General features: G+C 42.6%; 1 protein-coding gene across 1 annotated transcript; it reads right to left on the bottom strand.

Moving 5' to 3' along the window:
• Positions 1–15551: 15551 nt before the first annotated feature.
• On the bottom strand, positions 15552–16815 carry Yeti (yeti). Its single transcript, XM_070998207.1, has 2 exons — positions 16163–16815; positions 15552–16109 (listed from the first exon to the last, which is right to left on the bottom strand). The coding sequence occupies exons 1-2, from the start codon at positions 16771–16773 to the stop codon at positions 16019–16021; spliced, it is 702 nt and encodes a 233-aa protein (XP_070854308.1). The 5' UTR covers positions 16774–16815; the 3' UTR covers positions 15552–16018.
• Positions 16816–25391: the final 8576 nt, after the last annotated feature.

The following is a 25391-nucleotide window of genomic DNA, read 5'->3' as shown; positions in this document are numbered from 1 at the left end:
TCTGCACTATCTGACCCTGAATCGCTAGCGTACTGCTTGACGCTTCTATACTTAGAAAATGGCGAGCTCATATACGCACACAAAAGGATTAGAAAACGGGGACACAGAGCCGCCAAAATGAGAGCTCGTATTTCATCACTATATAATTCACCTAGTTAATTTTAAGGGTAGTATATACCTGTGCCCTTGCATAAAAATTAGTGTAGTGGTAAATATATAAAAATTATAATATTGTAAATTATAAGAGATATAGGGTAAATAAGACTGACACACAGCCTCGACGCATAGTCAAAATATTTCAAATCAGAAAAATGAATGAATTTAACGTAATATTTTATTTATTTATATATTTTTATATATTTTATATATTTTATTTTCGTTAATCAAATCCCGAATTTTATCGGGCTCGGAGCCGTTTTACTCTCGTAGTATTCTTTATTAACTAGTTCTACTTTGCAGACTGGTTAGAAAATATTTAAATTAGGGGTGCACTTACATTTTATTTACTGTGGTTTCTTACTCAAAGATAAAATTTGTTTCCAAGAATGTAAAAATATCTAAGCGAAACCGTTGGGTTTTTATTGTTGAGCACCAATTAATCTTGTTGAAGGGCGCGGACTGAGGTGGTCCTCGATGGCCTTACTGTCAAGGGTGGTCTTCTTCTCTTAACTTGGTTCTCGTATGTGGAGATCGGGGATCCCTCGCTGCAGTCAGAGCCGGATGGCTATACCTTCACAATTGCTGATTAGGTTGACTTACGTTGGGAGGTAACTGCCCCCTTCGCCTGCTGGCCTAGAGACTCAGTCAGTGCAAAATAATAAGAGATATTTAACGGTGGTTGCCGGAGTTTTGCAATGCTATAGAACTTGTGTTCTTTATTCGTATAGAGCTTGAAGCGAACTAAACTTAAAGTTGACAAAAATGAAATTCATAGCGGCCACGCAAATATGCTGTGTTTGCCGGCTATGCACGACCATCCGCCGCTGGGCTTCCGTCCGGTTAGCTACTTAGTTAACTACTCCCCCCTCAAGATTGAGGCCGCCCTCGGCCGACCCTATTTCAGCGATCACCCTTCTTAGTTTTACCGCAGATCTTCTGGCACCGGTGAGTCGCATGTAGGCTAGGCCGACACAAATCAATGCGAAACATATTACTCCTGTAATTAGCGCTACCATGTGTGTCTGATTGGTGTTGATTTTATTTCCGAACTTCTGAATGTATTCCAGGTTACTTTCACTCAAGCGGTGAAGATAGGGGAGGCTCAGAGTATTTCGACTGATGGTGATGTTCAGTGAGGGTGAGCTTGCCACCCCCGGAGTCCTCTTCTGGGCGGAGTTTTGGTTCAAAACCAGGGTTTCGTTTAATGTGACGCGCTCACTAAAGGTGACGAGATGCGTCCCGTGTATCCAGACGCTTGTTCCGTTGTCTACTCGTACCTGCGCTGATTGATTATTGATGATCATAATTCCCTCATCGACATAAGTGATCGGATGTAAATCGCTTGGTTGGGTCTCGCAGTGCTCAACTCCACCTGCATGGAGTTCTCGGGCGCATGTGGTCTTCGCTGATAGTTGGCAGAAAGTGACTCCTGGTGTTGTGGAGCAATTCTGGATCGCATACATTTCCCCATTGCATTCTGCTATTATATTATCCACTAACCTTAGCATCACATTATTATGTGCTACCGGGAACATTGTAATCTTCTTACATGCTAATTTAATTTTTGGGAATTTAATAATGAAGGGCAATATGTTAACAGACTGGAGAATTTTCACGGACGCTACGGACAAAATATCTTTTATAGGAGTGTCGGTGGGCTCCTCCATCCAAATACTTTCTAGGTCTGCGTGATCTATTATGTTTGGGCTGACTATGTTTACTTTAGCAAGCGAGATTGCCATCATTAAATTTTGAAGTTCCATTGTTAACATTCGGTTTCTGGAGAGCAATGTTTCACATAGATGGCCAGTGTCCACTTGTGAACTCTTTGCCACTTTCAGGATTTGATTTACGGTTGACGTTAATTCATTAATTTGACTTTGTATTCTGGTATTTATTTCTATTTGTCTATTGTTTGAATTGATTAATTGTGTTTCTGTGAATTTAATTCTTTCTAAATCCCCGGCGTCCGGAGTTCCTGCTACGACTTTTAACATTGATCCTAAAAAGTCTAAACTCCTGGCTACCCTGTGGTGCACGCCTAACGAGTCGAGCGTCCACGTTCAAAAGTTTTTTCATGTGTGACTGGGGAAACATATCGCTCATATTTTCTGTTTCTTCTATTACGCGCCTGTACTCTGAAAGGTTCGCTGAATGTCTAACGAATGCGAATTCCTCCCACACTAGTATTCGACCGTCAATAATGGGGATGTACTTGGCTTGTGAATAGTCGGTGATGTGCGCCGACGCCATGGTTAAGGAGAAGAGGATTGGGATGATTTTTGACCTGTGGAATGAATTCGGAGCTATATTTTTGTTCATGACAAGGTTGCCCACCACCAACGGAAATTAACTTAACCTTAAAAAAATATTTTATCAGCTATGCTTAAAGCTAATAAAATTTGTGCCAAGTGGCAAAAAGAAAAAAAAAAGGTAAAAAACTTTTTTTTTATTTGATGTTGTCTTTGTGGACCACCCTCCCCTTGATGAGGACTGTGGTCCCCATGTCCGCTTCCACAATCTTCTCTGCACACAATGGTGAGAGTTTGTAGCCTAGCCGCCTGTTGGATTTTACAAGGACTTTTTCACCAACTTTGAACACCCTGTTCTGTCGGGCAGCATTTTCCCTGTTCCTGAGCTTGTCCTGGGCTATTTTTATCTTATCCTGAATCTCATACTGTGGTTGATCCGACTGTGTTTGAATTACGTCGGCTGGCCTCTTCTCGATGACCGAATGGATAGATTTATTGTATCTGGCTGTGGCCAGCAAGATAAGCTCGACGGTGTCACTGATACCTTTATCAATTTTAAGGCATCTAGCAAGCTCTACTAAAGTGCTGTGGAAACGTTCCACTTGTCCGTTTGAGACACTGTGGAGGGGCGGTGCATTCGAGATGCTCACGCCGAAATGGTTTTCCAGCATGGACAAAATGGTGTGCGAATTCAACGATGGTTCGTTGTCACAATATATGACCTTGGCTTTCGGGAAAACATTCAAGAGTTGTAGCAGTGCTGGTTTAATGTCCTCTATGGTTCTAGAGGGGATTGACTGTACCATCGCAAATTTTGAGAATTTGTCAATGGATGTAAGAAAATATTTTTTATCCGTTGAGAAGATGTCTATGTGTAATATTTCCCCAACCTGAGACGGGATTGGTGTTTCCCCAAGCTCCTGCTTTTTGGGATGCCTGTCATATTTAGCTTTAGCACATGTTTTGCAGTTAGCGACGATTTCGCTAGCTAGCTTGGCCATTTTCGGGAAGTAGTACTCGGAGAGTACCTGCTTTACCTTTTCTTGGGCCGACCTGTGAGCCCTGTTGTGTTCAGTGGACAGAATTTCTCGTCTCTCCGGGACTGCAAAAATGTCCGTTACACGATTTTTACAATACCAAAATGTTGTGGCTGGAAATTGGCGTGGTCCTGTATCATTGCGAGTGTGTGCAACTCGCAATGGATGGCGTTTACGCCCTTAGGAATAATTAAATCTACGAGATCATTGAGTAATGACTCTTTGCAGGAGAAGCTGATCGCATGCCGTCTCTTGTTTCCAAAGAGGACAAAGCTGCGTTTTTGCGGAAAGCGAGCTTCCTCCAGAGTTATCTGGTTTTGGAAGCAATTCAAGGGCTTATCCGTTGCCTCAATTGTGTGGGTCAGTGACAGCTCACTATGAATCGTGGCCGCACTTGAAAAAGCTTTTTCCTCTCCCATAACGTTAAGTTGCTGTCTTGAGAGGGCATCCGCAACGAGGTTTTCCTTGCCGGGCTTGTACAAAATTTTCGCGCCGGACTCGTCGATGCGAGCTTTCCACCGTTTGATCTTTGCATTCGGATTGGATTCCGATACCGCGAAGGTCAGTGGTTGATGGTCAGTAAAGATGTTGATATCTTTCACTGCATATAGATAGTGACGTAATTTGGCCAATGCGCAAAGTATTGCTAGCAGCTCCCTTTCATTGGTGGCCTAATTGATCTCTCTGTCCTTTAAATTTCTCGAGTTCATGGTAATGGGCCGTCCCTCGTGGGATAGGACTGCGACAATTCCGTAAGCTGAGGCATCTGCCGTTAGATCAAATGCTTTTTTATAGTTGGGATACCTGAGGATGACCTCCTCGGAAGCTAGAATGTTACGCAGCTTGTGAAAAGCTAGCCGTTGCGGCTCGTTGAACTGCACCTGGATATTTTTCGACCTGTGTCTGCTGACACTACCGAATTCCCCCTTCAGGATGTCTGAAATGGGCCGAGCTATGGACGCAAAATCTTTAATAAAGCATCTATAGTAGCTGGCCAGACCAAGGAATGATCTAACTTCGAACACGTTTTTGGGTTCAGGGAATTCCTGAATGGCCTTGGTTTTTTCTGGGTCAGTGGCAGCCCCGTTGCTGGTGACTATAAAACCCAAGAAGCTAACGCTTTTTTTGAAGAATTTAGATTTTTCAGTTGATACCCTCATATTAGCATCGTAAAGGCTTTTGAGAACCCAATCTACGTGCTGGATGTGAGAGTTTTCGTCTTCTGAGAAGACGATAACGTCATCGACATAAACATAGCAAAATTTGCCTATCTGCTCCCGCAGTATGTCGTCTACAGTTCTTTGGAAAATGCTGGCAGCATTTTTTAGTCCAAATGGCATTCTGCGAAACTCGTACTTTCCTCCATTTACGGAAAAGGAAGTCTTTTCACGGTCGCGTTCTGCCAGCGTTATTTGGTGGTAGCCAGATTTTAAATCGAGCGTAGTGAAGTATTTCGCTCTGCCTAAATTCCCTAGTATCATAGAGATATTTGGCATGGGATAGCGATCAGGTATTGTCCTCTCGTTCAATTTGCGAAAGTCCAATACGAGTCGCATTTTACGGCCGCCCGTTTCGTCGGTGCCCTTTTTGTCTACAACCCATATCGGGTTATTGTAGGGGGATCTCGACTTCTGGATTATGCCATTTTTTAGCAGCTCTTGAATCTCGCCATTAACGAAATCGGCTGCGCCCATTTGGTATGGGTAGAGTTTGGCATAAATGGGCTCCTCATCAACAGTTCTGATGGTGGCTACCACCGATGTGTTGTAAGGTAAAGCCTCATTGGGGTCCGCAAAGGCTTTTTTCCTGTCGCGGAGCATTGTTAAAAATGTCTTTCTGACCAAAGGTGGCGCATCTGAGCAATCCACTTCGGTGAAATTCACATCAGGGCACGAGTGAAAATCAATTTTCTCCTCTTTGTTGCCCCATTTGATGTGGCCAGAGGCCAGGCAAAGTGATGCTCCCGCCTGTTTAAGAAGGTCGAGGCCTACGATTGCATCAAAAGAAGATAAGTCGGGTAAGATGAAGAAGGTGGCCTTCAAATCGAAAAGTGACACGAAGCATTTCTTCGTGATTGTGGTGTTGCCGTGAATTGAGTGAATTTCGAAGGGATGAAATTTTTCGAGGCGCTCGTGTCAATAAGCAGTTTCATATTTATCCCCGCTACTCTTCGTCTGATGACGGGCAGCAGGGATTTTCCCCTAAAAAATGGACTACGTCTGAATCGTATTCGCAAATAGCATCATCGTTGATCTCTGCTATTGCGCTGGACGCAGCGTTGGCGTATGATTTCCCTTCCTGATCTGAGCTTTGGGTGACGTGGTTTACCCTCTGCTGTTTTCTAGGGGCGCCTGTGCGCTCGGACGTTGCCGGTCTCCTATTCTGATAGGGTGGAGCTTGGGCAGGAATGCAAACCTTTGCAGAGGGGTCGACTTCCATCGGCTCCGGTCTACTCTGCAATCTGTTATTGCGCAGGTCAGAATGTACCTGCGCTTTAAGTTGTTTGGTATAATGGGGATTTTTATTAATGCCAAACTGGGGCTCTGTTTGGGAAAAATTTCTATCCTGCTGGCGCCTTTGCTCCTTTGGACTCGTCTTACGGTCCCTATCCTCTAGACTCTTTGCAAACGATGTTGCGAACGTGTACCTTTCGTGGTTTGATTCCACTTCTTGCGCTAATGCCAACGCAGTTGGCATGTCCTTCGGCTTTGCCGAGAAGAGGACATCAGATAGGCTGCGTCTAAGGCCCGAAAGAGATACCCGGAGCGCATCGTCCCGGAATTTATCACACAAAATTCTTGCCGCCGATGTCTCGTACGACATCGTGGTTTTTTTGTGAGTAAGGTGAGTTTTTTCTCAACCTCATCGTAATATTGCAGGAGTGTGAGGCTTCCCTGTCTGAGGGTGCCCATCTCCTGTTCAATGACGTGGATCTGCCGTTTGTCACTGTAAGTGAAATCCAAACGGTCTATGATCGCGTCAAAATTTAAAATTGTGCCAAAGGAGGACAACACTGCATCAGCAGCGGTGGCGGCTTGCCTCCACGAAACATATGACTCCTGTGCCCCCGCAAATTCGGGTAGGCACTTGACAGCGTCCAGGGGCTCGCTGCATTGAACTGTGTCCCTAATTTCTATGGCTGCATAAACCTTAATTTCTGGCGTTGGGGCCGAACTTCGTGACGTCGTGGGCGCAGCGCGCAATTCTGCCACTTGGCTGGTCAATGCATCGATTACTTGTCTGAACTCCCGTTCTTTTTGTAAATTTGCGGCGGCCTGCCCGGCCAGGGCGTTGTCAATAGCCGCCTGCACTACTCCTCTAAGTTGTTCAGGATCCATGAAGTCTACCCTTTCGCCCGCTGGGGGGTTTCTACGCGTGTTTTTCGGAGTGGAAGCTCGAAGGAGTTCTGCACTATCTGACCCTGAATCGCTAGCGTACTGCTTGACGCTTCTATACTTAGAAAATGGCGAGCTCATATACGCACACAAAAGGATTAGAAAACGGAGACACAGAGCCGCCAAAATGAGAGCTCGTATTTCATCACTATATAATTCACCTAGTTAATTTTAAGGGAAGTATATACCTGTGCCCTTGCATAAAAATTAGTGTAGTGGTAAATATATAAAAATTATAATATTGTAAATTATAAGAGATATAGGGTAAATAAGACTGACACACAGCCTTTATATATTTTATTTTATATATTTTATTTTCGTTAATCAAATCCCGAATTTTATCGGGCTCGGAGCCGTTTTACTCTCGTAGTATTCTTTATTAACTAGTTCTACTTTGCAGACTGGTTAGAAAATATTTAAATTAGGGGTGCACTTACATTTTATTTACTGTGGTTTCTTCCTCTAAGATAATATTTTTTTTCCAATAATGTAAAAATATCTAAGCGAAACCGTTGGGTTTTTATTGTTGAGCGCCAAATAATCTTGTTGAAGGGTGTGGCCTGAGGTGGTCCTCGATGGCCGCACTGTCAAGGGTGGTCTTCTTCAATGAGCCCACACGTATGTGCGGGAGAAACAATATGTGATACGTGTGTGTGGCCAAGGGTGGTCCTCTTCAGCCAGACTGGTGAAACGCTCGTCTTCTCGGAGATGCCCGCTTGTAGGCGCGGAGGAAGCGGTCGCTACTGGGAGCGCCCGTTATAGTTGAGTGGCGGCCAGTAGCTTGTGGTTGCCTCCCGTAAACGCGGGAAGAATATGTTTGCTGCTGGTCGCACCTGCTGAAGCCCGCTCGGTAGTGCGGGGGAGGAGGGGGCCTTAACTTGGTTCTCGGATGTGGAGATCGGGGATCCCTCGCTGCAGTCAGAGCCGGATGGCTATACCTTCACAATTGCTGATTAGGTTGACTTACGTTGGGAGGTAACTGCCCCCTTCGCCTGCTGGCCTAGAGACTCAGTCAGTGCAAAATAATAAGAGATATTTAACGGCGGTTGCCGGAGTTTTGCAATGCTGTAGAACTTGTGTTCTTTATTCGTATAGAGCTTGAAGCGAACTAAACTTAAAGTTGACAAAAATGAAATTCATAGCGGCCACGCAAATATGCTGTGTTTGCCGGCTATGCACGACCATCCGGCCAAATGCCGCGTCAGCGGTTTTGGCCGCCGCTGGGCTTCGGACATTCGGTCATCGCCTCCGTCCGGTTAGCTACTTAGTTAACTACTCCCCCCTCAAGATTGAGGCCGCCCTCGGCCGACCCTATTTCAGCGATCACCCTTCTTAGTTTTACCGCAGATCTTCTGGCACCGGTGAGTCGCATGTAGGTTAGGCCGACACAAATCAATGCGCAACATATTACTCCTGTAATTAGCGCTACCATGTGTGTCTGATTGGTGTTGATTTTATTTCCGAACTTCTGAGTGTATTCCAGGTTACGTTCACTCAAGCGGTGAAGGTAGGGGAGGCTCAGAGTATTTTGACTGATGGTGATGTTCAGTGAGGGTGAGCTTGCCACCCCCGGAGTCCTCTTCTGGGCGGAGTTTTGGTTCAAAACCAGGGTTTCGTTTACTGTGACGCGCTCACTAAAGGTGACGAGATGCGTCCCGTGTATCCAGACGCTTGTTCCGTTGTCTACTCGTACCTGCGCTGATTGATTATTGATGATCATAATTCCCTCATCGACATAAGTGATCGGATGTAAATCGCTTGGTTGGGTCTCGCAGTGCGCAACTCCACCTGCATGGAGTTCTCGGGCGCATGTGGTCTTTGCTGATAGTCGGCAGAAAGTGACTCCTGGTGTTGTGGAGCAATTCTGGATCGCATACATTTCCCCATTGCATTCTGCTATTATATTATCCACTAACCTTAGCATCACATTATTATGTGCTACCGGGAACATTGTAATCTTCTTACATGCTAATTTAATTTTTGGGAATTTAATAATGAAGTGCAATATGTTAACAGACTGGAGAATTTTCACGGACGCTACGGACAAAATATCTTTTATAGGAGTGTCGGTGGGCTCCTCCATCCAAATACTTTCTAGGTCTGCGTGATCTAGTATGTTTGGGCTGACTATGTTTACTTTAGCAAGCGAGATTGCCATCATTAAATTTTGAAGTTCCATTGTTAACATTCGGTTTCTGGAGAGCAATGTTTCACATAGATGGCCAGTGTCCACTTGTGAACTCTTTGCCACTTTCAGGATTTGATTTACGGTTGACGTTAATTCATTAATTTGACTTTGTATTCTGGTATTTATTTCTATTTGTCTATTGTTTGAATTGATTAATTGTGTTTCTGTGAATTTAATTCTTTCTAAATCCCCGGCGTCCGGATTTCCTGCTACGACTTTTAACATTGATCCTAAAAAGTCTAAACTCCTGGCTACCCTGTGGTGCACGCCTAACGAGTCGAGCAGGTCGCGAAGGTGAGCTGCATCCACGCTCAAAAGTTTTTTCATGTGTGACTGGGGAAACATATCGCTCATATTTTCTGTTTCTTCTACTACGCGCCTGTACTCTGAAAGGTTCGCTGAATGTCTAACGAATGCGAATTCCTCCCACACTAGTATTCGACCGTCAATAATGGGGATGTACTTGGCTTGTGAATAGTCGGTGATGTGCGCCGACGCCATGGTTAAGGAGAAGAGGATTGGGATGATTTTGGACCTGTGGAATGAATTCGGAGCTATATTTTTGTTCATGACAAGGTTGCCCACCACCAACGGAAATTAACTTAACCTTAAAAAAATATTTTATCAGCTATGCTTAAAGCTAATAAAATTTGTGCCAAGTGGCAAAAAGGAAAAAAAAGGTAAAAAACTTTTTTTTTATTTGATGTTGTCTTTGTGGACCACCCTCCCCTTGATGAGGACTGTGGTCCCCATGTCCGCTTCCACAATCTTCTCTTCACACAATGGTGAGAGTTTGTTGCCTAGCCGCCTGTTGGATTTTACAAGGACTTTTTCACCAACTTTGAACGCCCTGTTCTGTCGGGCAGTTCCCTGTTCCTGAGCTTGTCCTGGGCTATTTTTATCTTATCCTGAATCTCATACTGTGGTTGATCCGACTGTGTTTGAATTACGTCGGCTGGCCTCTTGTCGATGACCGAATGGATAGATTTATTGTATCTGGCTGTGGCCAGCAAGATTAGCTCGACGGTGTCACTGATGCCTTTATCAATTTTAAGGCATCTAGCAAGCTCTACTGGAGTGCTGTGGAAACGTTCCACTTGCCCGTTTGAGACACTGTGGAGGGGCGGTGCATTCGAGATGCTCACGCCGAAATGGTTTTCCAGCATGGACAAAATGGTGTGCGAATTCAACGATGGTTCGTTGTCACAATATATGACCTTGGCTTTCGGAAAAACATTCAAGAGTTGTAGCAGTGCTGGTTTAATGTCCTCTATGGTTCTAGAGGGGATTGACTGGACCATCGCAAATTTTGAGAATTTGTCAATGGATGTAAGAAAATATTTTTGATCCGTTGAGAAGATGTCTATGTGTAATATTTCCCCAACCTGAGACGGGATTGGTGTTTCCCCAAGCTCCTGCTTTTTGGGATGCCTGTCATATTTAGCTTTAGCACATGTTTTGCAGTTAGCGACGATTTCGCTAGCTAGCTTGGACATTTTCGGGAAGTAGTACTCGGAGAGTACCTGCTTTACATTTTCTTGGGCCGACCTGTGAGCCCTGTTGTGTTCAGTGGACAGAATTTCTCGTCTCTCCGGGACTGCAAAAATGTCCGTTACACGATTTTTACAATACCAAAATTTTGGGGCTGGAAATTGGCGTACCAGTTGGTCCTGTATCATTGCGAGTGTGTGCAAATCGCAATGGATGGCGTTTACGCCCTTAGGAACAATTAAATCTGCGAGATCATTGAGTAATGACTCTTTGCAGGAGAAGCTGATCGCATGCCGTCTCTTGTTTCCAAAGAGGACAAAGCTGCGTTTTTGCGGAAGCAATTCAAGGGCTTATCCGTTGCCTCAATTGTGTGGGTCAGTGACAGCTCACTGTGAATCGTGGCCGCACTTGAAAAAGCTTCTTCCTCTCCCATAACGTTAAGTTGCTGTCTTGAGAGGGCATCCGCAACGAGGTTTTCCTTGCCGGGCTTGTACAAAATTTTGGCGCCGGACTCGTCGATGCGAGCTTTCCACCGTTTGATCTTTGCATTCGGATTGGATTCCGATACCGCGAAGGTCAGTGGTTGATGGTCAGTAAAGATGTTGATATCTTTCACTGCATATAGATAGTGACGTAATTTGGCCAATGCGCAAAGTATTGCTAGCAGCTCCCTTTCATTGGTGGCATAATTGATCTCTCTGTCCTTTAAATTTCTCGAGTTCATGGTAATGGGCCGTCCCTCGTGGGATAGGACTGCGCCAATTCCGTAAGCTGAGGCATCTGCCGTTAGATCAAATGCTTTTTTATAGTTGGGATACCTGAGGATGACCTCCTCGGAAGCTAGAATGTTACGCCGCTTGTGAAAAGCTAGCCGTTGCGGCTCGTTGAACTGCACCTGGATATTTTTCGACCTGTGTCTGCTGACACTACCGAATTCCCCTTTCAGGATGTCTGAAATGGGCCGAGCTATGGACGCAAAATCTTTAATAAAGCATCTATAGTAGCTGGCCAGGAGAAGGAATGATCTAACTTCGAACACGTTTTTGGGTTCAGGGAATTTCTGAATGGCCTTGGTTTTTTCTGGGTCAGTGGCAGCCCCGTTGCTGGTGACTATAAAACCCAAGAAGCTAACGCTTTTTTTGAAGAATTTAGATTTTTCAGTTGATACCCTCATATTAGCATCGTAAAGGCTTTTGAGAACCCAATCTACGTGCTGGATGTGAGAGTTTTCGTCTTCTGAGAAGACGATAACGTCATCGACATAAACATAGCAAAATTTGCCTATCTGCTCCCGCAGTATGTCGTCTACAGTCTTTGGAAAATGCTGGCAGCATTTTTTAGTCCAAATGGCATTCTGCGAAACTCGTACTTTCCTCCATTTACGGAAAAGGAAGTCTTTTCACGGTCGCGTTCTGCCAGCGTTATTTGGTGGTAGCCAGATTTTAAATCGAGCGTAGTGAAGTATTTCGCTCTGCCTAAATTCCCTAGTATCATAGAGATATTTGGCATGGGATAGCGATCAGGTATTGTCCTCTCGTTCAATTTGCGAAAGTCCAATACGGCCGCCCGTTTCGTCGGTGCCCTTTTTGTCTACAACCCATATCGGGTTATTGTAGGATCTCGACTTCTGGATTATGCCCTTTTTTAGCAGCTCTTGAATCTCGCCATTAACGAAATCGGCTGCGCCCATTGGGTATGGGTAGAGTTTGGCATAAATGGGCTCCTCATCAACAGTTCTGATGGTGGCTACCACCGATGTGTTGTAAGGTAAAGCCTCCATGGGGTCCGCAAAGGCTTTTTTCCTGTCGCGGAGCATTGTTAAAAATGTCTTTCTGACCAAAGGTGGCGCATCTGAGCAATCCACTTCGGTGAAATTCACATCAGGGCACGAGTGAAAATCCATTTTCTCCTCTTTGTTGCCCCATTTGATGTGGCCAGAGGCCAGGCAAAGTGATGCTCCCGCCTGTTTAAGATGGTCGAGGCCTACGATTGCATCAAAAGAAGATAAGTCGGGTAAGATGAAGAAGGTGGCCTTCAAATCGAAAAGTGACACGAAGCATTTCTTCGTGATTGTGGTGTTGCCGTGAATTGAGTGAATTTCGAAGTGGTTTTCTACCGGGACGCATTTTAATCCTTCGAACGGTCGGATGAAATTTTTCGAGGCGCCCGTGTCAATAAGCAGTTTCATATTTATCCCCGCTACTCTTCGTCTGATGACGGGCAGCAGGGATTTTCCCCTAAAAAATGGACTACGTCTGAATCGTATTCGCAAATAGCATCATCGTTGATCTCTGCTATTGCGCTGGACGCAGCGTTGGCGTAAGATTTCCCTTCCTGATCTGAGCTTTGGGTGACGTGGTTTACCCTCTGCTGTTTTCTAGGGGCGCCTGTGCGCTCGGACGTTGCCGGTCTCCTATTCTGATAGGGTGGAGCTTGGGCAGGAATGCAAACCTTTGCAGAGGGGTCGACTTCCATCGGCTCCGGTCTACTCTGCAATCTGTTATTGCGCAGGTCAGAATGTACCTGCGCTTTAACTTGTTTGGTATAATGGGGATTTTTATTAATGCCAAACTGGGGGTCTGTTTGGGAAAAATTTCTATCCTGCTGGCGCCTTTGCTCCTTTGGACTCGTCTTACGGTCCCTATCCTCTAGACTCTTTGCAAACGATGTTGCGAACGTGTACCTTTCGTGGTTTGATTCCACTTCTTGCGCTAATGCCAACGCAGTTGGCATGTCCTTCGGCTTTGCCGAGAAGAGGACATCAGGTAGGCTGCGTCTACGGCCCGAAATAAGTACCCGGAGCGCATCGTCCCGGAATTTATCACACAAAATTCTTGCCGCCGATGTCTCGTACGACATCGTGGCTTTATTTGTGAGTAAGGTGCAGGAGTGTGAGGCTTCCCTGTCTGAGGGTGCCCATCTCCTGTTCAATGACGTGGATCTGCCGTTTGTCACTGTAAGTGAAATCCAAAATTTAAAATTGTGCCAAAGGGGGACAACACTGCATCAGCAGGGCCTCTTATTTTACTTCTTTTTATAATCACTGCCTGATAATGGCGTGAACTACCATTGTATCGTCTAAATATGTGGTAGGCAGCGGTGGCGGCTTGCCTCCACGAAACATATGACTCCTGTGCCCCCGCAAATTCGGGTAGGCACTTGACAGCGTCCAGGGGCTCGCTGCATTGAACTGTGTCCCTAATTTCTATGGCTGCATAAACCTTAATTTCTGGCGTTGGGGACGAACTTCGGGACGTCGTGGGCGCAGCGCGCAATTCTGCCACTTGGCTGGTCAATGCATCGATTACTTGTCTGAACTCCCGTTCTTTTTGTAAATTTGCGGCGGCCTGCCCGGCCAGGGCGTTGTCAATAGCCGCCTGCACTACTCCTCTAAGTTGTTCAGGATCCATGAGGTCTACCCTTTCGCCCGCTGGGGGGGTTTCTACGCGTGTTTTTCGGAGTGGAAGCTCGAAGGAGTTCTTCACTATCTGACCCTGAATCACTAGCGTACTGCTTGACGCTTCTATACTTAGAAAATGGCGAGCTCATATACGCACACAAAAGGATTAGAAAACGGGGACACAGAGCCGCCAAAATGAGAGCTCGTATTTCATCACTATATAATTCACCTAGTTCATTTTAAGGGTAGTAGATACCTGTGCCCTTGCATAAAAATTAGTGTAGTGGTAAATATATAAAAATTATAATATTGTAAATTATAAGAGATATAGGGTAAATAAGACTGACACACAGCCTCGACTCATAGTCAAAATATTTCAAATCAGAAAAATGAATGAATTTAACGTAATATATTTATATATTTTATTTTCGTTAATCAAATCCCGAATTTTATCGGGCTCGGAGCCGTTTTACTCTCGTAGTATTCTTTATTAACTAGTTCTACTTTGCAGACTGGTTAGAAAATATTTAAATTAGGGGTGCACTTACATTTTATTTACTGTGGTTTCTTCCTCTAAGATAATATTTTTTTTCCAAGAATGTAAAAATATCTAAGCGAAACCGTTGGGTTTTTATTGTTGAGCGCCAAATAATCTTGTTGAAGGGCGTGGCCTGAGGTGGTCCTCGATGGCCGCACTGTCAAGGGTGGTCTTCTTCAATGAGCCCACACGTATGTGCGGGAGAAACAATATGTGATACGTGTGTGTGGCCAAGGGTGGTCCTCTTCAGCCACACTGGTGAAACGCTGGTCTTCTCGGAGATGCCCGCTTGTAGGCGCGGAGGAAGCGGTCGCTTCTGGGAGCGCCCGTTATAGTTGAGTGGCGGCCAGTAGCTTGTGGTTGCCTCCCGTAAACGCGGGAAGAATATGTTTGCTGCTGGTCGCACCTGCTGAAGCCCGCTCGGTAGTGCGGGGGAGGAGGGGGCCTTAACTTGGTTCTCGTATGTGGAGATCGGGGATCCCTCGCTGCAGTCAGAGCCGGATGGCTATACCTTCACAATTGCTGACTAGGTTGATTTACGTTGGGAGGTAACTGCCCCCTTCGCCTGCTGGCCTAGAGACTCAGTCAGTGCAAAATAATAAGAGATATTTAACGGCGGTTGGCGGAGTTTTGCAATGCTATAGAACTTGTTTTCTTTATTCGTATAGAGCTTGAAGCGAACTAAACTTAAGGTTGACAAAAATGAAATTCATAGCGGCCACGCAAATATGCTGTGTTTGCCGGCTATGCACGAGCGTCAGCGGTTTTGGCCGCCGCTGGGCTTCGGACATTCGGTCATCGCCTCCGTCCGGTTAGCTACTTAGTTAACTTATATACAATTGATGGGGTCGGAAACGCTTTCTTCTGCCTGTTACATACTTTCCGACGAATCTAGTATACCCGTTTACTCTACAAGTAACGGGTATAAAAAGTAAAATACATTTTTTAAACGTTTTCCCTTCCATTTTTTTAAGGATCGAGGACCCGGACAATTATTTGAGGAAGTGAAAATATATTAACTAAGCCAGAAACAGGGCTTATTAACAATAGTTGTTTAAAACAAACATAAAACCACAAAAAATAAATATTAATTTAATATAAATATGTATGTATTTTATTTTATAAAAATATTAAAAACAAATATTTTGGTAATGAAATTGTTAATGATTTTTTGTTTAATGTCGTACTTGATTTCACCCAGGACACAGGGGAGTGAAGGAAATATTCTCTATTTTCGTAGGTGACACCTTATTGTATATATTCTGATTTACACGAGCGATTTCCCGTGGGACGTGTCACGAGGTGACCGCCCATACGACGAACACGTATAAAGCGTGTGTGAAATCACACCTGAATTCGAAATTTATATATGAGCTCTCATACAATTTTCTATATGGAGTTTTAGTAGTAGTATTATTACGAAACAATACAAATATAATAGCTGATACGATACTTATGCACTGACAATACATAAACTAATTATTATTAACGTTAGTTATACCATAAAAGGAATGAATTGTCCAAGAACGTTCTCTACATAAATGTGATGGGTTGTGCATCAATTTTGCCTGCGAGATTGCCGTAAGTTTTTCTCTATTTCGAACTGCCTGAGATCGGTTCTCTCCAAAAACTCTTGACGGTCCAAATATCTTTAATATGACAACATTCATTAAATGTTTAATGCATCTGTTTTTCAACTTACCCGTCCTTGCCTTTGTTATGGGTTCGCAGTTGCTCGTCTATGCCTTCATATTTTTTAAAATTTTTCCAATCCATCTGGGACTTTTCTAGCAATGATAATTTTTTTTTCTTTTCTGGTTTATTGATAAGAGAGCCGATTTTGTCTTTACATAACGGTCGTTTAAATGTCACGGGCCTTGAACCTAAAATAGGTTTAGTCTGCTTTTTCTTGATAACGGTGTTGTTTAATGTGTGTTCCGCTTCCTCTAGTTTTACTTCTGGTTTGCTAATGATATTGACCCCTTCTCCAGCATCATCTGTTTTTGGTGTGGTTTTACTTTCTACACTAACATCGCTAAGGAAATCTGCCCAAAGAGCAGCCGAGTGCGATTTATCAGCTTCTTCATCCGACTGCAGCTCATCCCCGTCTGTTATGTTGTTGCCATTTTTAGAAAATGCAAATTGCCGTGGCTTACGCAAAGTACGCGCGGAATGGTTGAATGATTGAGTATACATTTTTGTTTCCGGCTTGTCACTTAATTCATAACTGTCCACCGTGCCTGACCTCTCACGATCGACAAAATAATCCTTGTCGCTTGCGCAGTCGGATGCGAATTCCTCTCCTGTATACATACTGGCACCCGCTAGGTAATTTAAGAAATTTACAGAGTACTGGTTTATTACATTACAACTTACATTTGTATAACAAACATTTCTCATCTGTAAACAACATTTAATGCCATAACTTCACTGTTAAATAATATTAGCTAATAGCCTCTTCTCACAAGGCACATCCTTGGGGAACAGTTAGGAATTTCGGCATATGGTAAATTCCAGTTTCCACAGAGTACGTCCAACACCTCCTGCGGACAACATATCTTGGAACAATAGCTTTATACTTTTAAAAAGTTGAATCAATAAACATCAGAGCTTTACGTTTTTTCACAGTCCTTGGTTTGGTCATGATTAATAAGGAGTGATATCTCTTTTACCCACTGTACATTTTCTCAAAACATATGTTTGTTTACTACTTCATAAAAGAATTTAGTCCTAAGGCGTGGTACTCACATCAACGAAATCCGGGCACCGGGCCTGAGAGAGAGCGAGGGAAAATTAATAAAATACGCCTCTTGTCGATGCCTTTTTTAACCGCAGTCCCTAAGTTAATCCTTCATGGTATTCCACAGAAATTAAATCGGAATAGTTATAAACAGCATTATCAATAACAAGAACAAGAAAACTTTTGAAAATAAAATTTATCTATTAATTTAGCTCCGAAAACATGTCGAAACTCATTCATCAAGCCTAGAACTCACACCGACGAAAGCCGCGAGCTAGCAATAGGAGGGAGCGAGTGGCGATAGGTATCTAAGGCTTTCCTTCGTTTCCGTTTTTCACCGCGGTACTCAGAAGTGCCAAATAAATACCAGAAAGTACCAGACTTCTTTGGCTGCGTTTGTGCAGAAGATGTTGTACTGATACTTATATTTCTTTAGCAGGACCACCAGTATTACGATCTTGCTGGACTACTCCACCACTAGCTACTTGACAGTTAAAGCGGAGCTGGAGGATGCTGTGGATTCTATGGGGGGATAAAAATATTTAAATGGAAATATGGCTGACAGCTATGGGAAAGCTAAAAGAGCCATTACCAGCCATTTCCATCGATATGCTGCTAGTACCCTATTCACACTGATGCGGTTTCCGCTTCAGCGACTTTTTCATCCATACACGTGCTGCAGAGAGATTGGAAAAAGTCGCTACAACTCGGTTCAGCGGCAAATGGCCCGCACATGCAAGTCTATTCAGCATTCCATTGTTTTTATTTAGTATTTTTTAAGAGCTTAGGTGATTTTTGTACTTGGAGTTTCCTTAATATTATCGTTTGAACTGCAATGTCGCCGGTATAAAGAAATTTTTCCTGCTGCAGGGCTGAGGAGCCTTCCAACGGCTCGGAATGCAGCCATTAATATCATATTAAAATAAATATTGATATTTTCTATTTAAGCCTAGTACTCAGATCGGCTAAGAGTTTCACTAGTCGAAAAATCTTATTCTTTGTAGTGTGACCGAAGTTTTCAAAGTTCACCCGCAATGCATGTAGCATGGTCTTGCTGTCAAGCAGCTGGGTTTGTTGTCAAACGGAAAGCAAATCAATTTGAAAAATTTAAAAAGGAGGAGTCTGCTGGTACACAAAGAAATTTGAATAAAATTAAATGGAATGTTCAACGAATGTTTTCATTTATGTAAATTAGTAGTTTAAAGCTTCCTTCTCGTCACACGGATGCTTCGCCATCTTTCCCGCTCCACCGCAGTACAGCTCCGAGTCATAATAGGCATATTGGACCTTGAGGAAGTGGGAGAGATGCTGCAGGAAGTGGCTTCTCCAAATGTTCCTTTGCGGGCGCCCTATTTTCCTCCTCCCAATAGAAGTCAGTGGGTCCTCCAGCTTCGCTTAGGCTGCCAAGTAGCTAGTGGTGGTGGTGTACGGAGTCCTAATGGAGAGGTCGTCGGAGATCGTATTACTGGTGGTTTTGCTAAAAAGACACTTCTATTAGTACAACGCAACCAAATTCTTTCGGCATGTTTCTTCCCACTGGGGTTCTCTGTTGGATCTCCTCCAGCACTTCAACTATTCTGCGAATTTGTCCCTTTTGTGGAATTGCTTCCTGTCGGTGATATCCCACAATAAAGGGCATAAGCTTGGATTTGGCGTCTGATTACATCTGCACTGACCTCCTGCAGGCGTTTTTGGGGTTTTCTTCTTCTTCTATTCTTTGGGCCGCGGCTAACGGCGTTCATCGAAAATTCACTCTCGAAATCTGGTATTTTTCTGGTATTTCCTTAGCTCATCTGAGTTCCACGCTGAAAAACAGACCCGACGAAAAGCGTTAGCCACGTATTTGCCTTTGCTTTGCTTTTGTACACACATCGACGAAAACTGCGAGCTAACCATAGGAGTGAGCGAGAGAAAAAACGCGGCTAACGCCTTTCGTCGAATGTGTGTCCCAGCGCGGTACTCAGATAAGCTAAGAAAATACCAGAAAAAATACCAGACTTAGCGAGTGAATTTCGATGAACGCCGTCGTTTTGGCAGAACATATAGTAATTCGATCTCTGACAAACTCTCCATTGAAGAATCGCTGGACTCCATGTCCACCAGCTACTTGGCAGCATAAGCGGAGCTCAAGGACCCGCTAGCTTCTATAGGGAGGAGGAAGCTGGCCGCCCGCTAACAGACAGCTGGAGAAGCCAAGACTAGCCATTGCTGGGATGCTAGGCGACTTCCTGCATCATCAGCGAAACAACCCCGTTCCCATTACGGCTCCCATTTACTCAAAGCCCATGTTGGAATATTGGGAATTGGAGCTGGACTGCAGATATAGTGGAGAAGATGGCGAAGCATCCTCGGCCTCAAGGAAACCTTAAACTATTAATTAACATAAATAAAAACATGCTATGAAATCTTCGGCCAATCTACTAGTGAAACTAGTGATATTCATCTGATCTGAGTACTACGCCTTAAGCATCCATTTTTGGGAGATGGATGGGCCTTTAAATGGCTTCTTCTTTAGATTAATAATGTATAATGTTTTGGCGCAACAGTTTCCAACAACAACTTGCTAATAAAAGCTGACCTAGACGATTGCAGTGCAAATGCATTTATTTCCCAAACAAAACTCCTAAAACGCCTAAGTTCGTAAAAAATACTACAAAAAATGAAATACCGCATATAAGGTCGTACTTTCCGCTAAAGCAGAGTTTTAGATGTATATAAAATTAGCGTTGGTGACTTAGCGGCAATGGAGGAACGGTGGAAACAGGAGCATGGGTCCAATTTTTACTTTTGATGTTCTCGGCTTCTTGAGGCCGAATCGAAAAATAATAAATGCAGAATTGTTTAGAATGAAAATATCTATCGATCTAGATAGTTTGCGAACATATCCGACTTCTAGAAATCTATTAAAAATTTGTTTAAAAAATCAGGTCCCAACAATTTTGTTTATTGCTCCCCTCACAGAGGTTGTACCAATATGCACGATAAACCTGAATATTGGGCGTTAATTCAAGCTTCTTTTCAGAAAGTATCATTGAGCGAAGGCCGTCACTTCCCCATACAAAAAAGGGTGGCATATACAAGGGTGGTCAAAAGTATTTTCACAAAAAAAAAGTTAAATATATTCATAATTTGAACTTACATCTTGTTAACTTTGGCATCAATGGAAAGGTAATTGAAATGCCGTTTGAATACTATAATACATTTCTTAACCCATTCAGTACTTATTGAAAAGGACGAATTTGTGTGAAAATGTCCTTTGTGAACTTTTTTCCTCGACTTGAAAACTTAAATTTTTTGATGCAAAAAGTTTCTTCAAACAAAAATAATAGTAACTGCAAAAAGAATTTTTCAAAAATCATTTTGCTTATATTTTTTATGATTTTTTAAAGGTGACAATGTCGGAAAAAATTTGTATGAAAAAGAGAAAAATATGGCTAAAATGCATGTTTCTAAGCATTTTCAAAAAATCATAAAAAATATAAGCAAAATGATTTTTGAAAAATTCTTTTTGCAGTTACTATTAGTTTTGTATAAAGAAACTTTTTGCATCAAAAAGTTTAAGTTTTCAAGTCGAGGAAAAAAGTTCAAAAAGGACATTTTCACACAAATTCGTCCTTTTCAATAAGTACTGAATGGGCTAAGAAATGTATTGTATCATTCAAACGGCATTTGAATTACCTTTCCATTGATGCCAAACTTAACAAGATGTAAGTTCAAATTATGAGTATATTTAACTTTTTTTTTGTGAAAATACTTTTGACCACCCTTGTATTAAATTGCACTCGGCTCCACTCTCACACGTTATACCAACATGCACGTCAGATTCAAATTTGAACCAATAAGTTCCAAGACATGAACCACTATGTAAAAGATGTATTCGGGACACTAACCATGTGGGAAAAAAATTATGTTTCGACGCTCTCTCTATTCTTAATTAATTTGACTTTCACAGGCGTTGTACCAACATGCACGGTTCCTCGTTGGAAAGGAAATTGATCTCACTAATTAACTAATGCGATATGGCAAACGAAAAGCCGTCAGTTTTTGAGATAAAACGCTTAGTGCGTTGTGGGCCTCTCATATGTTCCAAAATTGTAACTAGGAACACATTAACCTTATATCGATACCCTATATCGATTCTTCGATAAAAAACGAATGCACGAGGGCTGGAGAAGAAATAATTAATATATTTTACTGAAACTCTTAAAATGGGAATTTCCAGTAAACTACGGACACGATTTTAATAAATAATAATTCAAATTGATCAGGCTAGAGAGTATAATCGAAGGCATGTCTTTAATTCATTGAAAATATTCTTTAGCATAATTTCGTTTTTATCGAAGTATCGATATTGGGTATCGATATACGGTTAACAATTTTGTTCAAAAAACTCGATATTTCTCTTAGTGTAATTTATATTATAAACTTATCGGTTTTTATTTAAAATTTTTAAATTTGGTTGCGCTCTCTTTGCTCTTCTTGATCGGCGTCGCTTTTTTTGTAGTGTGCCCGTTCATTATTATTTACAATATCTCTTAAAACTAAATCGATTAATACTAGATTGCACTAAATATACTAAATAACATTATGCACTGGAATTACACAGCTTACATTCGGCCAATCCTGACTCTAGATCGACCTCGATCTTTACATATTTACTAACTACATAGTCAACTACAAGAATTAACGGTTTTCGTACACGTTTGCACCCAAGGTTTAAGTGTGGCGGCTTCAAGAATGCCCTTGTAAGGAAGTTGGGTGAGCTGGCACTCTTCTATGTCGGTGACTTCATATCTATCATTCGGGAATACACGGTTGATTTTATAAGGACCACGATATTTCGGCGAGAATTTCTTACAAGATCCTGGAGTAACATCAACATTTCGGATAGCTACAAAATCGTTAACCTTATAGCGGGGGGGTGCCTTATGTTTCAAAGCATATCGAAACTCATTCTGCTCTTGTGACCGTTTTATATTTTCACTAGCTTTCATCCTTTCTGAGGTAACATCACGAGGGTTAGAAAGTCTAAACTTCCCCTCAAGATACTCGGATAATTCGTCTACAATAGGTCCCCGTTGGTTGCTACCAAAAAGCAAAATACTAGGAGTCTTTCCGGTACTCTTCTGAACGGAATTATTGATTGCAAATTCAACTCGGTTGACCAACTTGTACCAATCGGATTGATTCAACGGTTCGGATAATTTATCTAACATCGGGGTTCACACTCGGTTTATGCGTTGACCATTCGCCTGGGGGCAGCGGTAGCAACTTTAATGTGCTCTATATTTCGCTTACTTAGGAAACTAGAAAACTCAAATGATGTAAAACAAGTACCACGATCCGAAATAATTCGTCGTGGTCGGCTATAATACTCAAAATATTTCAAAAGACTGTAATTAACTTCTTTTGTACTCGTAGAATTACCCGGGTACAATTTCGCGAACTTGGTAAAAGCATCGATAGCAACTAACAGGTGTTTTCTTTTCGAATTGATGCACGGCAACGGACCCAAATGGTCAATGTGAACGGTATCAAACGGAATTGGGGCTTTCGGAATGCTATGAAGGGTACGGTCATGGACACTTTTAGGTACTGAATGCAGAATACACGGCAAACAATTGCGGATAAAGGATTCAACTTTGCTTCTCAACAACGGAAACCAGTACTTATCTTTCAGGTCATCAACACACTTATCAACACCAAGATGACCCAACTTTTCATGACATAATCTGATCAACTGTTCTTGTATTTGAGTTGGAGCATACAAACATAACCTTCCGGCATCATTCTTTCTATAAATTATTCCATCAATAAGTTCAAAACAACCAACGGCTTCTCTTTCTAATTTATCACGGAGTTTGACAGTTTCCGGATCCCTAATCTGCTCGGTCTGTAAGAGTAAATCTATATCCCCAGGGGTAGCTCCAACTACATTTACTACGGTATCCATATTTACATCGCACGGAAGAGACGGTTTATACGCTTCACACAGATTTACGGAACTTTCGGGAATAGCTATCGCGAGACGATTAACGAGATCTAACTGGTTTACGGAGTCACACGGACCTAACGGTTTTTCATTATCGTACGGGCTCGAGGATCTAACGGTCTTACGCGGATCTATCGGATTCATATGGCTAACGGATTCACACGGATCTATCGGATTCATACGGCTAACGGATTCACACGGATCTATCGGATTCATACGGCTAACGGATTCACACGGATCTATCGGATTCATACGGCTAACGGATTCACACGGATCTATCGGTTTCAAAGGATCGTACGGGTATATCGGTTCTAAAACACTATCATGAAGGGATTTCGGCTTAGTCGGAAGCACACACGGATCGCAAATTTCATCTATCACGGTATCTAACAATTCGGTTTGTCGACTCAAGGCATCAACGTGCGTCATACTAGCACCGGGTCTATGTACAATAGAGTAGTTATAATTTTCTAATTCTAAGGACCATCGTGCAATACGGGGACTTATGGGTTTCTTACTTAACGTCTGAACAAGGGAATTACAATCGGTAACGATACGGAACGGCTTGTGTTCTAAATACACACGGAAACGACGGAGAGAATATATGATCGCAAGGGTCTCAAGCTCAAAACTATGATAACGAGATTCGGCGGCAGTCGCTTTACGGGAATAGAAAAAGACCGGATGTAACTTGCCATCATCTTGGCGCTGCATCAGCACAGCTCCAAACCCGTGGGAGCTCGCATCGGTATGCAGTTCGGTTTCGCTATTAGGGTTAAATAAGGAAAGAACGGGCGGACTTGACAATGCTTTCTTTAAGCTAGTAAAAGCTTCCATTTCCAGTTTTCCCATCGGGAACGGACCTCCATTTTTCAGCAGATCAGACAACGGTTTAGCAATACGTGAAAATGACGCAACAAACTTACGGAAGTATGAGAATAAGCCTAAACAAGAATGAAGGGACTTACAATTCAGAGGTTCAGGGTATTCACGAATGGCCTTTAGGTGTGTCTCGTTTGGAAGAATACCATTCGTACAGACATTGTATCCTAAATAATCAATGCGGTTCTTTAGGAATACATTTTTCTTGTAATTAATTTCAAGACGGTTTTCATTAAGACGGTCTAGTAATTTGGAAAGTAAAACAAGATGTTCTTCTACCGTACAAGTCGCCAGGATGATGTCATCCATATAAACATAAACCTGACGATTACGTATCATTTCATGGAGTACGTTGGAAATAAATCGTTGAAAAACGGCAGGGCCATTTTTTAGGCCGAAAGGCATACGCAGGTATTCATAGTGTCCGTCAGGTGTTATAAATGCGGTGTATTTCACGGACTCGGGGTCCATACCGATTTGGTGGAATCCACTCTTTAAGTCTACAACTGAAAAAACCTTTTTACTTTCGAGATATTCTAAGCAATCTTCGATCAATGGGGACGGAAAGTTATCTCTAATTGTTGATTTATTTAACGCTCGGTAATCGGTGCACATGCGGATTTCTCCATTCTTTTTCTTGACAAGGACTATGGGAGATGTATAAGGGGACTGACTAGGTCTAATAATATTACTGGCTAACAACTCGGCAACTGTTTTATTAACAACGTCTCTCTCTAAGTATGATAATCTTCTCGGTGCACTATGGAACGGTGTAGAATCAGTTAATCGTATGCTCATTAAACATTTAGGCGACCCGTACGCGTTAGTTATATTATCCGAGTAATGCTTTATGATACTACTACATTCCTCAGCTGAAGAAACACTAAAATCGCGGCCTATATCTACATTATCAAGGTCAATAGACATAGCTCCACAAATGCTTTTCATATCAGAAAGCCAATCCGCGAGAGAATCATCAGAAACCAAGGGTGCATTCGGGTTTACAGAATCAATACTTAGTTTAAAGGGTTGCGTTTTGTCTAAAATTAATCTATTATTTATATCGCTTAGCAAGGATGCACAGAATGATTCATTAACGAAAGCAATACGATTATTTATTGAAATTAAATTTGATTCATTTCTTTCATGATATCTTTTCACAAAAAGTTTAATATTGAGTAACTTAAGGGCGTCTCTGCCAAGGAGAAGCGCTGTAGGTAAAATGAGATCGGGAATAACGTATACTTCTAACGTATAACGTATACTTTCTTCAACAAAATTGAACAGGGTACTTTTCCGTACGTTGGTATTGATGTG

The sequence above is a fragment of the Drosophila suzukii genome, assembly GCF_043229965.1.
Source record: "Drosophila suzukii chromosome 2 unlocalized genomic scaffold, CBGP_Dsuzu_IsoJpt1.0 scf_2c, whole genome shotgun sequence".
Lineage (NCBI taxonomy): Eukaryota > Metazoa > Arthropoda > Insecta > Diptera > Drosophilidae > Drosophila > Drosophila suzukii.
Note: the sequence above shows the minus strand (reverse complement) of the source record. Positions and strands in the feature narration are given on the sequence as shown.

Coding starts and splice junctions, on each gene's coding strand:
- Yeti (XM_070998207.1), bottom strand. CDS start 16,773: ATGTATACAGGAGAGGAATTCGCATCCGACTGCGCAAGCGACAAGGAT. Junction 16,110..16,162: donor CATAACAAAGGCAAGGACGG/GTAAGTTGAAAA, acceptor GTCATATTAAAG/ATATTTGGACCGTCAAGAGT.